Source organism: Rattus norvegicus, chromosome 20 (assembly GCF_021556685.1).
Source record: "Rattus norvegicus strain SHRSP/BbbUtx chromosome 20, alternate assembly SHRSP_T2T, whole genome shotgun sequence".
Taxonomy (NCBI): Eukaryota; Metazoa; Chordata; class Mammalia; order Rodentia; family Muridae; genus Rattus; species Rattus norvegicus.
The window spans coordinates 13,503,104-13,515,588 of NC_141553.1; the positions used below are offsets into that span (position 1 = coordinate 13,503,104).

The 12,485-nt window shown below is 53.5% G+C and overlaps 1 protein-coding gene across 4 annotated transcripts; it reads left to right on the forward strand.

Annotated features, from left to right (window-relative positions):
• The first annotated feature begins 2,011 nt into the window (after positions 1-2,011).
• On the forward strand, positions 2,012-10,800 carry Mmp11 (matrix metallopeptidase 11). 4 transcript variants are annotated; one of them, XM_087596947.1, is made up of 8 exons: positions 2,012-2,153; positions 5,473-5,702; positions 6,636-6,799; positions 6,890-7,020; positions 7,151-7,392; positions 7,500-7,716; positions 8,457-8,714; positions 9,922-10,800. In XM_087596947.1, exons 3-8 carry the CDS (start codon positions 6,783-6,785, stop codon positions 10,053-10,055), a joined length of 999 nt encoding a protein of 332 aa, XP_087453073.1. In that variant the 5' UTR covers positions 2,012-2,153; positions 5,473-5,702; positions 6,636-6,782; the 3' UTR covers positions 10,056-10,800. The 4 variants fall into 4 exon arrangements, with proteins under 4 accessions (XP_087453073.1, NP_037112.2, XP_087453072.1 ...); NM_012980.2 differs by having other exon boundaries at positions 2,019-2,153; positions 6,656-6,799; XM_087596946.1 differs by lacking the exon at positions 2,012-2,153 and adding an exon at positions 3,559-4,075 and having other exon boundaries at positions 6,656-6,799.
• Positions 10,801-12,485: the final 1,685 nt, after the last annotated feature.

Below are 12,485 nucleotides of genomic sequence, written 5' to 3' on the forward strand. Positions count from 1 at the left end.
GGTCGCTCTGTCTGGTAAGCTATAAGTTCTTCAAAACAGGGTCACGTATCCCTGGCAACACTGAAGGCTTTTTAGGTTGCACAAATAAATGTTCTAGTGTTTGGGGGCTGTTTTGTTGAGACAGAGTCTTTATCTAGTCTGGCTGTCCTGGAACTCACTCTGTAGACCAGGCTCACAGAGATCCACCTGTCTCTGTCTCCCAAATGTCAGGATGAAAGGCATTCGCCATTGCATCCAATAAACAGTTTGTTTTTAAAATGCTATACTTTTATACACATCAGAAAATTTATGAGAGCTGGGTGATGGGGGTGCACTCCCTTAATAGAGACAGATCTCTGAGTTCGAGACTAGCCTGTTCTACAGAGTGAGTACCAGGACTACATAGAGAAACCCTCTCTTATGTGTGTGTGTGTGTTGGGGGGCGGGGAAACATGAGTACCTCATCCATTTTATGATTCCTTGACCAATGCTGCTGAGATGAGGCTGAACCAGACCTTGAATTTCTAGATATGACGATACAAGCTTGAAATCCTACCAGTCAGATAGGCTAAGACAGGAGTCTTGAACTGGAGGTCTGCCTGGGCTACATGTATGCATAGAAGACTGTCATGAAAGAAAGAAAAGAGGCGGGGGGGGGGGGCGGGAAGGGAGGAGGGATGACGATGGGAAGAAATGGCAGCCTTTAAAAGGTGAAGCTTGGGGTTGGAGATTTAGTAGCTCAGTGGTAGAGCGCTTGCCTAGCAAGCGCAAGGCCCTGGGTTCGGTCCCCAGCTCCGGGGGGGGGGGGGTGTGAAGCTTTGGGCTAGAGAGATGGTTCAGTGGTTAAGAGCACTGACTTCTTCCAGAGGTCCTGAGTTCAATTCCCAGGAACCACATGGTGACTCACAACCATCTATAATGGGATCTGATGCGCTCTTCTGGTGTGTCTGAGGACAGCTACACTGTACTCGTTTTTATAATAAATAAATCTTTTTTTTTTTTTTAAAGGAGAGGCTTTTTAAAAGATTACAGATGGCCAAGTAAAACTCACCACTCTGTGCCCTGCACCTTTCAGCGGCTCAGGGCGGTACTGGTCCACCAGAATTTAGCAGAGAAAAGAAGGCCTGGCAGAAGAGCCCTGCAGTGCCCAGTAGAGATGTTGTCATCCAAGAGGGTACCCTGCCCAGTTGGACACCCCCTGCAGAGATTAGTTAAACTGTTTTCAGCACTCGGACCTCCCTCTCAGCTCTGATGCTGTCCATGTTTCAGATGACTGAGCCTGACTGGTCAGGAAAAGCCTGTTGGCCAGTGTGCCCCCTGGCCAGGGAACAACCTGAGATTCCAATGTCCAACTCAAACATCCCTGCTCCTCTCCTCCCAGTCATCTGTCTGCTAGTACAGAAAAGTCTGGCCCCTCCCTCCAAGATCCTCGCTGACTGTCTCTGGTCTGATACACACCAGTGTGTGCCAAGTGTCAGTGGAGGTCAGAAGAAGGCATCAGACCCTAGGATAGCCACCCTGTGGGTGGTAGGATCCGGACCTGGGGTTTCTCTGCAAGAGCAACAAGTGCTTCCAACCACCGATCTTTCTATACGCGTCTTCCTAGACGCGTCTCTGTTTTGTTTTAAGATGTGAGGCTGGCCAACTTCTGCCTCAGTTTCCCCCCGAGGTCATATTCCAATATCCCGCTCCTTGCGGGAGCTATTGTACCACCTTCCTGTTAGCTAGGGCTGTTTGGATTGGGGATCCGACCACCTGCCACAGGCTAAAAGAAGTCAAGTCACCACGGAGACCTGGAGGAGGATGAGACTTCTGAAGTGGGCTTGGAAGAGCAGAATTGTGCTCTCCCGGGCTCTCACTAGTTCTAAGGGATCCAGCCCCTCCGGGCACTCCTCCCTAACCCGGACGGCTGTTGTTGGCCGGTGGAGTTTAGAACAAAAGGCAGGGGAAGGCGGGGCGGTGGGGGCGCGGTCCGGGCGCCGGCGGGGGCGGGGCGAATGCTATAAGGGGCGGTGGCCCAGCCTGGCCCAGCAGGCCCAGCAGCCCCGGGGCGGATGGCACGGGCCGCCTGTCTCCTCCGCGCGATCTCGCGCGCCCTCCTGCTCCCGCTTCCTCTGCTGCTCCTGTTGCTGCTTCTCCTGCCGCCGCAGCTGATGGCCCGGGCCAGGCCACCGGTGAGTGCCCGCCACTTCTCCCCGAGGGAGGGCTGGGCACGCGGGCTGGGCCCACTGGCTGAGCTTGACCCACCGAGCGCCCTGCACCTCAGTGCAGTCGATCCCCGAAATGCCTTCTGGGTCTCTCTGAACATGCTAATGAGCGTCCCAGTCTCTGGCGATGTGCAAGTGGCGCGTGTATGCGGCTGGTGAGGCGCGACTCTGCGCTGGACTCAGTTTGGGGACCGGCTTCTCCAGCCCCAGCTAGGGATGCTGGAGTGTGTGTTGATAGAGGTAGCAGAGGGAGTGGATGCCAGGGCCCCTTGTTCATCACAGGAATGAAGCAAAGCAAGTCCGGGGGGAGGGGGTAAAAAGGGGCAGCCTCCGGGAGTGTGGTTCCAGTGAGCACCCCTGCAAGGTGTGTACGACGGATAGAGAATATAGGAAGGAGAAAATGGGGCCCAAGTTGTGAGAGGTGCCTCAACCTGCAGGAGGCAAGTCTGGGAGACTTGCGAGCCGACAGAAAATGCACCTGAGGAGACTGTGTGTGAGAGCATCAGGTGACAGTCAGAATCAAAGGGGACTCTGAAACTGAGTGCTGTAGCCTTTCGGGGAACAAAAGCACAAAGGGGGGAAGGAAAGGGGGCGCAAAGAGGCAAAGGGGGAGAAGAGGATCGAGGGGCTCACAGCCTGCGTGTCCCAAAGACTTCATCCTTCTTCCAGCCTGGTCTCTCAGGCACCTGTCTGAGTAGTGACTGGACTGAGGCTGCAGCTGGGACCACTACGGATCTACAATGCCCACTGGTTACCCTGCCCTCGGTGGCCAGCTGAGGCAGCCAGCCAGCTCAAGGAATGATGGGAGGAAGCTATGACAGGCAGGTGTCCCAGGACTGGTCCCTCGGTCCAGCCATACTGGTCCATCTGCCAGTTTTGCTGCACACTGGGCTCGGAAGCAAAGGAGTTTGGAAAAGGGAGTGGGTATCGTGGATCAGGACCTGCTCAAGTAAAGTATGGAGTGACCTGCCCTAGAGCTTGGAGCAGAGTCCTTAATCCGCGGTCCCCCTGCCCACCCACCCCCCCAACACATAAGCCATCGATTGAACTCATGCACTGGGGAATTGCACTTCCCCTGACTTCTTAATAAGGGAACAAAGCAGGAAGGAGCATTGGTACCTCCTGTTGTGCATTTAGGATTGAAAAAACCTAGGCAAGCCATTCTGCTTGCTTATACAGGGCTCAGGGGCAAGCCTGGGATGGGGTCTGAGTGGAGGATTTGTCACTCTATGGATGCAAAGAGAGGGTCGGTCACCTCTAACGCTTTTATCCCTAGACTGCCATCAGCCGGGCCAAAAGAGCTCGGTAAATATTTATTCAGCCCATCCCCCAGCTCCACAACTTAGCGGCCAGAGGCGCTCCCCTCCCTTCTGGAGCCAGCAGGGATGGGTGGGAGAAGAGGTTAGGCAGAAGCACAGGGTGGTCCGTGTACCAGTGAGGTTCGGGCTATTTCCTTGACTTCTCTGCTGATCTGCTGTCTCCTCACAGCCTAGCCGAGTGACTCCCTACTGACCAGTTTTCATTCCCGTTAGACTGAAAGCGAATTGAGACCAGCAGCCTGGTCTTCCCCAGTGGTTTCCTAGTCTGGGACCCTTTCTTAACTACCTTTCACTAGGTTCCTCCCACGGTCTGGGCTGGGAGTTACTCCTAGGACTGACCTTGAGGGTCTGAGATATGTCCTGCCGGGAGACTGGGTCAGCCAAGAGTCCCTTGAGTGCGTCTGAGGCTGTGGATTGGCAGCTGCCAGGCCAGAGAGGGTGGGGCAGAGTGAGTCAGGTCTCTCTCAGGGGGACAGGCCAGAGGAAGGCTGCTAGCTGAGAAAGAGAGAATGCACTAGAAACGTAAATGCTGCTTAGGAATGTGCAATCTTGGAGGGGAGCCAAGTCGGGGTAAGTTCTGAGGAGAGGCGGTAAGCCCCAGGGCTGAGCCCAGCTCTTGTCTGGCTTGCTGTGTGATCCCGGGTGAGGTCTTTAACTTCTCTGGACTCTGATTCGTGTTCTGGGGTGTTGGGGATTTGGGATAAAATTAGACTAATAACCGTTCCCCAAACTCTCATTCCCGTTCCCTGGCTATAGATGAGACCAGCGGTTCTCTGAGCTCACCAGTGTAGCCCATTAAATCCTAGTAGTCCCGGGAGCACTGGGGTTGGGAAGAGGGGACTCCTGGGAGGATTGAGATTGGGAAGAGGGGATTCCCAAGTGTGGGAGGGAGGGCAGGGCTTAAGCAGTGAAGTCTGAATTCCATTGACTAGAATTCAGCTTTCAGAAGCTCAGAGCTCCTGGCCATGACCTTGCTGCCTCCTGGAGTGGGGAGGGATGTGGAAGGGACCATGGTGGAGATGGCAAGGGTTTTCAGGTCCATTGTCTTTCCTCCTTTCCTCGTGGCTGCTCTACCAGCTTTAGTGGGTGTCAGAGAAGAGGGACCTTTGAGCTAGAAGAGGCTTTGGGGGATGACAGCACCCTGCTGTTCTTCGAGAGGGTCACTGACTCCCCCTGGTAGAGTTGAGAAGAGGAATCTGTGGCCGGTCATACAGAACCTGGTCCACATCTTCACTGTGACACTAAGGGGGTCCCCAGGTAAGGGTTCAGGATTACCTGTGCAAATTACCTGGGAGGCACCCGGTGCGTTGTAACTTTCCCAGAAATGGAGAATTGGAACCACTTCCCTGGAGGGAGAACAGAAGGAGGGTCAGGGTGGGAACTGGTTGTCCCTCCGTGCGTTAAAGGGGCCGGAAGTCACAGATCTGGCAGGATGTCTCTACTAGAACTGGGGCCTCAGATGGGTGGCGTGCGTCTCAGAGGTAGGGCACAAGTGCAGTGTGTCCTGAATTCAATGGCCAGCATCCCACGTACGCCACAAGAAACCTCAGTTACTTGGTGCCCAAGGAACCCATGCTAAACGTTCAACGAGTATCACCTTGGGTTCTCATAGCAACACTTATGGGGAGTCTCATCCCCATTTGTGAGGTAAGGAAGCCAAGGGCCGTACTGCAGGCTGCATGCAGCCTCTCTATGCTGGGGGAACGTGCTCAGAAGCTTTCTGGGTATATGTGGAGAATGCAGCTAGGGCTTCATAATCTCATCTTCCCCTAGTTTCAATGGGCTCCCGTCTAGACCTCCTCGGTCAGATCAACAGCCTTGTGCCAGCACATTTTTCAGCGCCTCCATTTGCCCAGCAATCCAATGGGGCTGGGTTAAGCTTGCTGTGCTAAAGAACTACATCTCAACCCCTAGGCCCTGGAGATCTGAAGTCTGACTCGATTCTTGCATTGTCTTTTCTTGCCTAGGAGAATCACCGTCACCGCCCTGTGAAGAGAGTGCCTCAGCTCCTGCCCGCAGCTCTGCCTAATAGCTTGCCGTCTGTCCCCGCCTCCCATTGGGTCCCTGGTCCTGCTAGTAGCTCCAGACCTCTACGATGTGGTGTGCCTGACCCGCCGGATGTACTGAATGCCCGAAACCGGCAGAAGCGCTTCGTACTGTCGGGAGGGCGCTGGGAGAAGACAGACCTCACTTATAGGTAGGGACCAGAAGGCAGGGGACTGTATGTTATCTTTATGCCTTTATCCTGAGATGCCCCAAGACCTCATTCACATCACGCGCAGACCTGCATGCCCACTGACTCTCCTCCCCTGAGCCATCCATGAACCTGGAACCTTAGTCTAGACACACACAGAGATTATGTTCTCTGGTAGCCAAAAGAGCCTGGGGAAGATTTCACCCAGGTTTTTTTTTTTTCTTCCTCCGGAGCTGGGGATCGAACCCAGGGCCTTGCGCCTGCTAGGCAAGCGCTCTACCGCTGAGCTAAATCCCCAACCCCTCACCCAGGTTTTAGTAGAGAGTCCAAGCCTGGGTCCTGTAGTGAATACGACAGAGAAAGCCACGGCTCTGGTAGTTTGCTCAACTCCACCATAACAACTCGGGCCTTTTGTGGGTGGACACAAGTAATGGTGGGCTACTTGCTGGTGACATAGGAGGTCCCTCAGCAGGTGGCGAGGAAGCTGAGGAGCAGTGGTCTAGGGTCACATGACACTGGAGGTGAGTTAGAGGTGCACAATTTCTGAACAAGTTCCTCACGGTGAGTTGTCAGGTCTTGGGATCCCTGGCCCTGCATCCATCCCACTCAGTGTATCTATCTAAACAGACCCAACCCATACAAAAGTGAACCCACATGTCCAGAAACAGCTCCCTGAACTCGACACCCAGGACGAGCCTGGCCCCAGCCCTGAGTACACACACCCACTGATCATCCAGAGGCCGACATTTCTTTCTTGGGGGGGGAGTTGGTGAGTCAGGCTTTCCCATAATAGCCAAGACGGCCTCAAACTCACAGACATCCTCCTGCCTCAGCTTCCCCAGTGCTGGGAAGAAAGGTTTGAGTCACTACACTCAGCTCCGGGGGAGGCTTGACTCCTCAAGTCCGTCCTCAGGGGCTTCCTTACCCCATGCCCAGGCCCCTCCACCTCCCCCCAGGATCCTCCGGTTCCCATGGCAACTTGTAAGGGAGCAGGTGCGGCAGACGGTGGCAGAGGCCCTCCGGGTATGGAGTGAGGTGACTCCGCTCACTTTCACCGAGGTGCACGAGGGACGCGCTGACATCATGATTGACTTCACCAGGTGAGACCCCCCTCGGCCTGGGACCTTTCTGGGAGCACATTCCATTGTCCGAGGCCTCTCACTGTGTTCTTCCCCACCCCTGCCCCCCAGGTACTGGCATGGGGACAACTTGCCATTCGATGGGCCTGGGGGCATCCTGGCCCATGCCTTCTTCCCTAAGACCCACCGAGAAGGGGATGTACACTTTGACTATGACGAGACTTGGACTATTGGGGACAAGGGTATGTGCTGTAGACCCATCTTCCAGATGAGGCAACTAAGGAGCACTTAAACTGGGGTCTAGAGATCTATCAGGCCACGGGTGGCGGGCGGTGGGGTCCGCCACCTCACTCACCCCCTCTCCCTTTCCAGGCACAGACCTGCTACAAGTGGCAGCTCATGAATTTGGTCATGTTCTGGGCCTGCAACACACCACAGCAGCTAAGGCCCTCATGTCCCCTTTCTACACCTTCCGCTACCCTCTGAGCCTTAGCCCAGATGACCGGAGGGGCATCCAGCACCTCTATGGCCGGCCCCAGCTGACCCCCACCTCCCCAACCCCAACCTTGAGCTCCCAGGCTGGGACAGATACCAATGAGATTGCACTGCAGGAGGTAAGAAGGAGGCGGTGGGGAAGACAGAGGTGAGACCCCACCTGTTCCCTCCTCAGCCCGGCTGGCTCCGGTATATGCTCTATTCAGGCTCCTCTATCCCACCGCAGCCGGAAGTCCCTCCAGAAGTCTGTGAGACCTCCTTTGACGCAGTTTCCACCATCCGAGGCGAGCTCTTCTTCTTCAAGGCGGGCTTTGTGTGGAGGCTGCGCAGTGGGCAACTGCAGCCTGGGTATCCTGCTCTGGCCTCTCGGCACTGGCAGGGACTACCCAGTCCTGTGGATGCAGCTTTTGAGGATGCCCAGGGCCAGATTTGGTTCTTCCAAGGTGAGTGGGGATTGGAAGTCAGCCAGGAATAGTGACAGAGGACTCGGGGACACAGTGGGTAGGGACATGGTGCCCTGAGACTTTCGAGCCAAGAAAGAGTGGGGCTCACTCCTTGGGCACAGCTGAGAGTCTCAGCAGTAGCGCGGACTTGCACACTGCGGCTGCGCGCTGTTATAGTCAACCCCTAAAGGTACTGCGTGGGGTGGGGCTTTAGCGATGAGGACTTAGGCTCAGAGGCAGAATGACTCACTTAAGGAGTGAAGCTTAGAAAGAGCAGGGCGGGAAACTGATCTAGGCATAGTGACTCTGGAGCCCGTGATTTCAACTCTCATCTGGCAGCGGTGACAGCCTAGAACTGTTCCAGGTGGCAGGACTTCACAAACTCAAGTGAGGCATGAGAACCCTGTATATTCATTCCAAGGCAGCCAGGGGACCTGAGTTACAGGGGCTGGGACTCCGGGGTGGTCAGCAGACATCTGCAATGGCCAGTCCTCTGTTGACCAGAATAACCTTAATTTGAGCTTATTGAACCCAAGCTTATCTTTCTCAGCCAAGCTCATCCCAGCTAGTTCTGACATCCCCCTGGGCTAGAGTTGTTGAGACAGCACTATTGGCCAGCAATGTTCTGCAGACAAAAGAAACAGGCCGAGAGGGTCCCTGATGGTGGCCAGGCAGATCCACAGTGACTGGGTGTGGCAGTGGTGGTTTGGAAGTTCCCGACAGGGTCCCTTCTCTTGCAGGTGCTCAGTACTGGGTATATGACGGTGAGAAGCCAGTCCTAGGCCCCGCACCACTCTCCAAGCTGGGCCTGCAGGGGTCCCCGGTCCATGCTGCCTTGGTCTGGGGTCCTGAGAAGAACAAGATCTACTTCTTCCGAGGTGGAGACTATTGGCGTTTCCACCCCAGAACCCAACGAGTGGACAATCCGGTGCCCCGACGTACCACTGACTGGCGGGGGGTACCTTCTGAGATTGATGCTGCTTTCCAGGATGCTGAGGGTGAGTTGAGGCTACGGTAACTGGAGGGAAGTGAGTCCCCCCACTCCCAACCCAACCCTCCAGGCTCAGATTTCATAAGACCCATAAGATCCTCACAGATCCTCTGTCTAGTGCTGCTGTCTCCCTTCTTGGCAGCCAATCAGTGTTATGCCCACCACCCCACCCACCCAACCCGGGGTTAAAAATGAAACGGAAGGCCAAAGTGGTACACAGACTTGCCCAGGGCTGTTGGCCACAGCCTGTGCCTACCAAGGGTGGACAGTGCTTCAGGCACGGCACCACACTCCTTACATGTCTGAAGTAGGTCTCAGAACAGCCTTCTGCCATCACGACCGCTCTCTTTGTTTGAGGCTTGGTCTTACTAGATCTTGGGCTAACCTGGGACTTGCCTTGTAGACCAAGCTGGGCTTGAACTCATAGCAACCTGCCTGGGATGGAAGGTGTGCATCATCATGCCTGACCAGAACAGCTCTCACTAGGGGTTGGGGATTTAGCTCAGTGGTAGAGCGCTTGTCTAGCAAGAGCAAGGCCCTGGGTTCAGTCCCCAGCTCTGAAAATAAAAAGAAAAGAAAAATAAAAAACAGCTCTCACTAGCATAGTGTCAGAGGGGCAAGAAGGTCACTAAACTTACCGGATGAACAATGGTAGAGCCAGGACTCCTATTACCCCCTGCTCCTAGCCACTGAGCCACTGGGCTTACTCCTAAGTGCAGAGAACTCTCTTGCTTGCTACTCTCCCCTGCTTCTGTGGCTCCCAACCCCGGGTCTCACTGGGAGAACTACTTGGAGTAGCCTCAAGCTCTGTATCTCTGGCATTGCCTTGTGTGGTGTGGGAGTAAGGGGGAGCCTGGTAACAGGAGCAGTATTTCCTTTTCTGAAAGATAAGAATTGAGTTTCCCAGTCCCTACTGGACCTGGGGCAGACAGAAAGGTCCCCAGGAAGGAAAGGAGGTTGTAGAAAAGCAAGCTCTAGAGCTTGAAGGCAGAGTCTCTTAGAGTCCAGGCTAGCTTCAAACTTAGTGTGTAGCCAAGGATGCCCCTGCCTCTCCCTTCTGATTGCAGGGAGTGGGGACACGAAGCTACCATGCCTAGCTTGGCAGATTCCCAAAATTCACTAGTGACCCAAGCCTGCATGGTGTCTGCCTGTACCCAGCCTGACGGGTTTGCGCAGAGCTTAGTATCCACCAACTGACTTCCTTCTCTCTTCAGGCTATGCCTACTTCCTTCGTGGCCATCTCTACTGGAAGTTTGACCCTGTGAAGGTGAAAGTCCTGGAAAGTTTCCCTCGACCCATAGGTCCCGACTTCTTTGACTGTGCAGAGCCCGCCAACACTTTCCGCTGACAACACCTCAGATGCATTCAGGGCACTTATATCATTAAAGAGAGCCACAGCCATATTTGTGGACCTGGGCTTCAGGCATGGGACAGACGGGGCCTAGGTCTCCTCAGGGGAGTGGGTTGGGGTGCAGCCACTGTTTGCAGGGAGGACCATGCTGGCCATGGTCACCTGCCAACAACTGTCTCAGAGAAGGCAAAGGCTTTGACATTACTTAAAAATAAGGGAGGTCTTGGGCTGACAATATGTCAGCTACCAGTAATCCACAGTCAACTTGACTGCCAAGCCTCCATCTCTGTCCCACAAAGAACCCCCACAGGAATTCAGGAACCACAGTGTCTTCATTCTGTTTCTGTAACGAGGTCCCTGTTGGTAGTGGTGTTGGTAATGAGATGCCAAGGGTACCATGGTAAGGAGATGCCCAGGGTTCCATGCTGCCACAGCTAAGGACCTGGGCCAGTATCTCTCCTGGTTAAGTTGGCTCTGGAGAGATACTGGACTGATTATATTCAGACGAGTTTTTCCTGGAACATAGGCCAAAAGCGACACAGCCAGCCAGGGAGGCAGCTGCTTCCTCCCAGAGCCTCAGAGGCCTCACATACCTCACAGCCTTGCCCTGGGCCATTTCTCCCTGGCGCCTTCCCTCTTCCCAGCACCAGTGCCTCCCAAAGCCATGTAAATGTGTATACAGTGTATAAAGCCTTTTTTAAGAAAGCCGAGACTGTCATTAAACATGAGTGTTTTCTAAGTACCTGCCTTGGAGTTTCTCTTGTGCAACTTGCAGTCAAGATTTGGGAGTTAGGGGCTGGAGAGATGGATCAGCGGTTAAGAGCACTGTCTGCTCTTCCAGAGGTCCTGAATTCAAATCCCAGCAACCACATGGTGGTTCACAGCCATCCGTAATGAGATCCAATGTCCTTTTCTGGTGAGTCTGAGGACAGCTACAGTGTACTTACATATAATAAATAAATCTTAAACAACAACAACAAAAAAATCCTTTCATTAAAAAAAAAAGAATGCTTAAAAAAAAAAAGATTTGGGAGTTAGGCTAAAGCCTTCGTCCCCCTAAGACTGTTTCCCTGGGGCTAGGGCCAACGTTTAGTCCCTGAACCAATAGAGGCACACCCACAGTGACTTTTTAACTGGCTTCTTGTCTCATTTGTCCCTTGAAGTCATCCTCCAAAGCAGTAGTCATTTTATCCGATCGTGCCTAATTACCTGGGGGAAGGGATGGTCTCACACATCATGTCCTGGAACTCACGGAGGTCTGCCTGCCTAGGATTCTGGAGTTCTGGGATTAAAAGTGTGAACCACCATGCCTGGCCCTTAACACTCTGGTTCCCGTGGCTGTGAGGACAGTTGGGCAAACTCCTGGTTACCACGGCCCTTCCTAGTTAACATCTCCTTCCTAAGGACCCTAGTCACAACTATGGTCTCATTAGGCTGACCCTTATGAAACTGGCCAGTTTGATTTCCACTTTCTTAAAGGTATTTATATTTTGTACATCCTCCCCCTCCCATACCCCACTTCCCCTATCCCCCCTCCCTCTCCTGTTAGTCCCTTTGCTCCCATACACAATGTCACTTTTCTTTCATGTTCTGTGTAGTACATATTTTATGAATCTATGTGAAATCTAGAAAGCACAAAGGAGAGAAAACCTATTTGTCTTTCTCAGACTGGCTTGATTTAATACGATTATCTCCAGTTGCATCCATTTTCCTGAAAACGATTTCGTTTTGGGGGCTGAAAAAATAATTCCGTCGTGTACACACATTTCACTCTTTTTGCTTTATTTTATTTTATTTTTTTCTGAGACAGTTTCTCTACCTACCCCTGGCTGTCCTGAAACTCACTGTGTAGACTTGCCTATAACTCACAGAAATCCTCCTGTCTCTGCCTCCCGAGTGCTGGGGCTAGCCACGACACCCTGCCTAGATTACATTTTCTTCAACCATTCTTCTACCTAGGCTGGGCTATAACTTAAGCTATTGTAATAGCGCTACAATAAACATTACTTAAACATTTTGGAGTCAAGGCTCTGTTCAACAGAGGGTGGACTGCTTGGACACTTTCCAGAAGCTCTGTCTTGCCTCGGGGCTGTTAAGGCCCAAGGCCGGCAGAGGCACAGAACAGGACTGGGCTTGTGGGCACCAAGCTTGCAGAGGTAAGGAAGGAAGGCAAGTGTCTCTTCCCGGTCACCTGGCACATTATATAGATCTTTGAATAGTACCAACCTCCATCCAGTACTGTTATTCTTCCCATCCCTACTGCCTCGGGAATAGCTGTGGGCCTGCAGCGGATAGCTAGCTATTCCTAGCGCACCTTCGGGTGGAGAACCTGGCCGGCCTGGGGTCGCCATGCCCACCCCGCTCCAGATGGAGCGGTTCTTCTCCCCGCTTAACATCTCATTTATTCCCTTCATCCCAGGGCGGAGT

Bases quoted from the DNA above. Each gene is read 5' to 3' on its own strand.
- Mmp11 (NM_012980.2), top strand. From the start codon at position 2,034: ATGGCACGGGCCGCCTGTCTCCTCCGCGCGATCTCGCGCGCCCTCCTG. The intron at 2,154-5,472 runs GTGAGTGCCCGC...TTTCTTGCCTAG, and splicing joins TGGCCCGGGCCAGGCCACCG to GAGAATCACCGTCACCGCCC. The intron at 7,393-7,499 runs GTAAGAAGGAGG...ATCCCACCGCAG, and splicing joins ATGAGATTGCACTGCAGGAG to CCGGAAGTCCCTCCAGAAGT.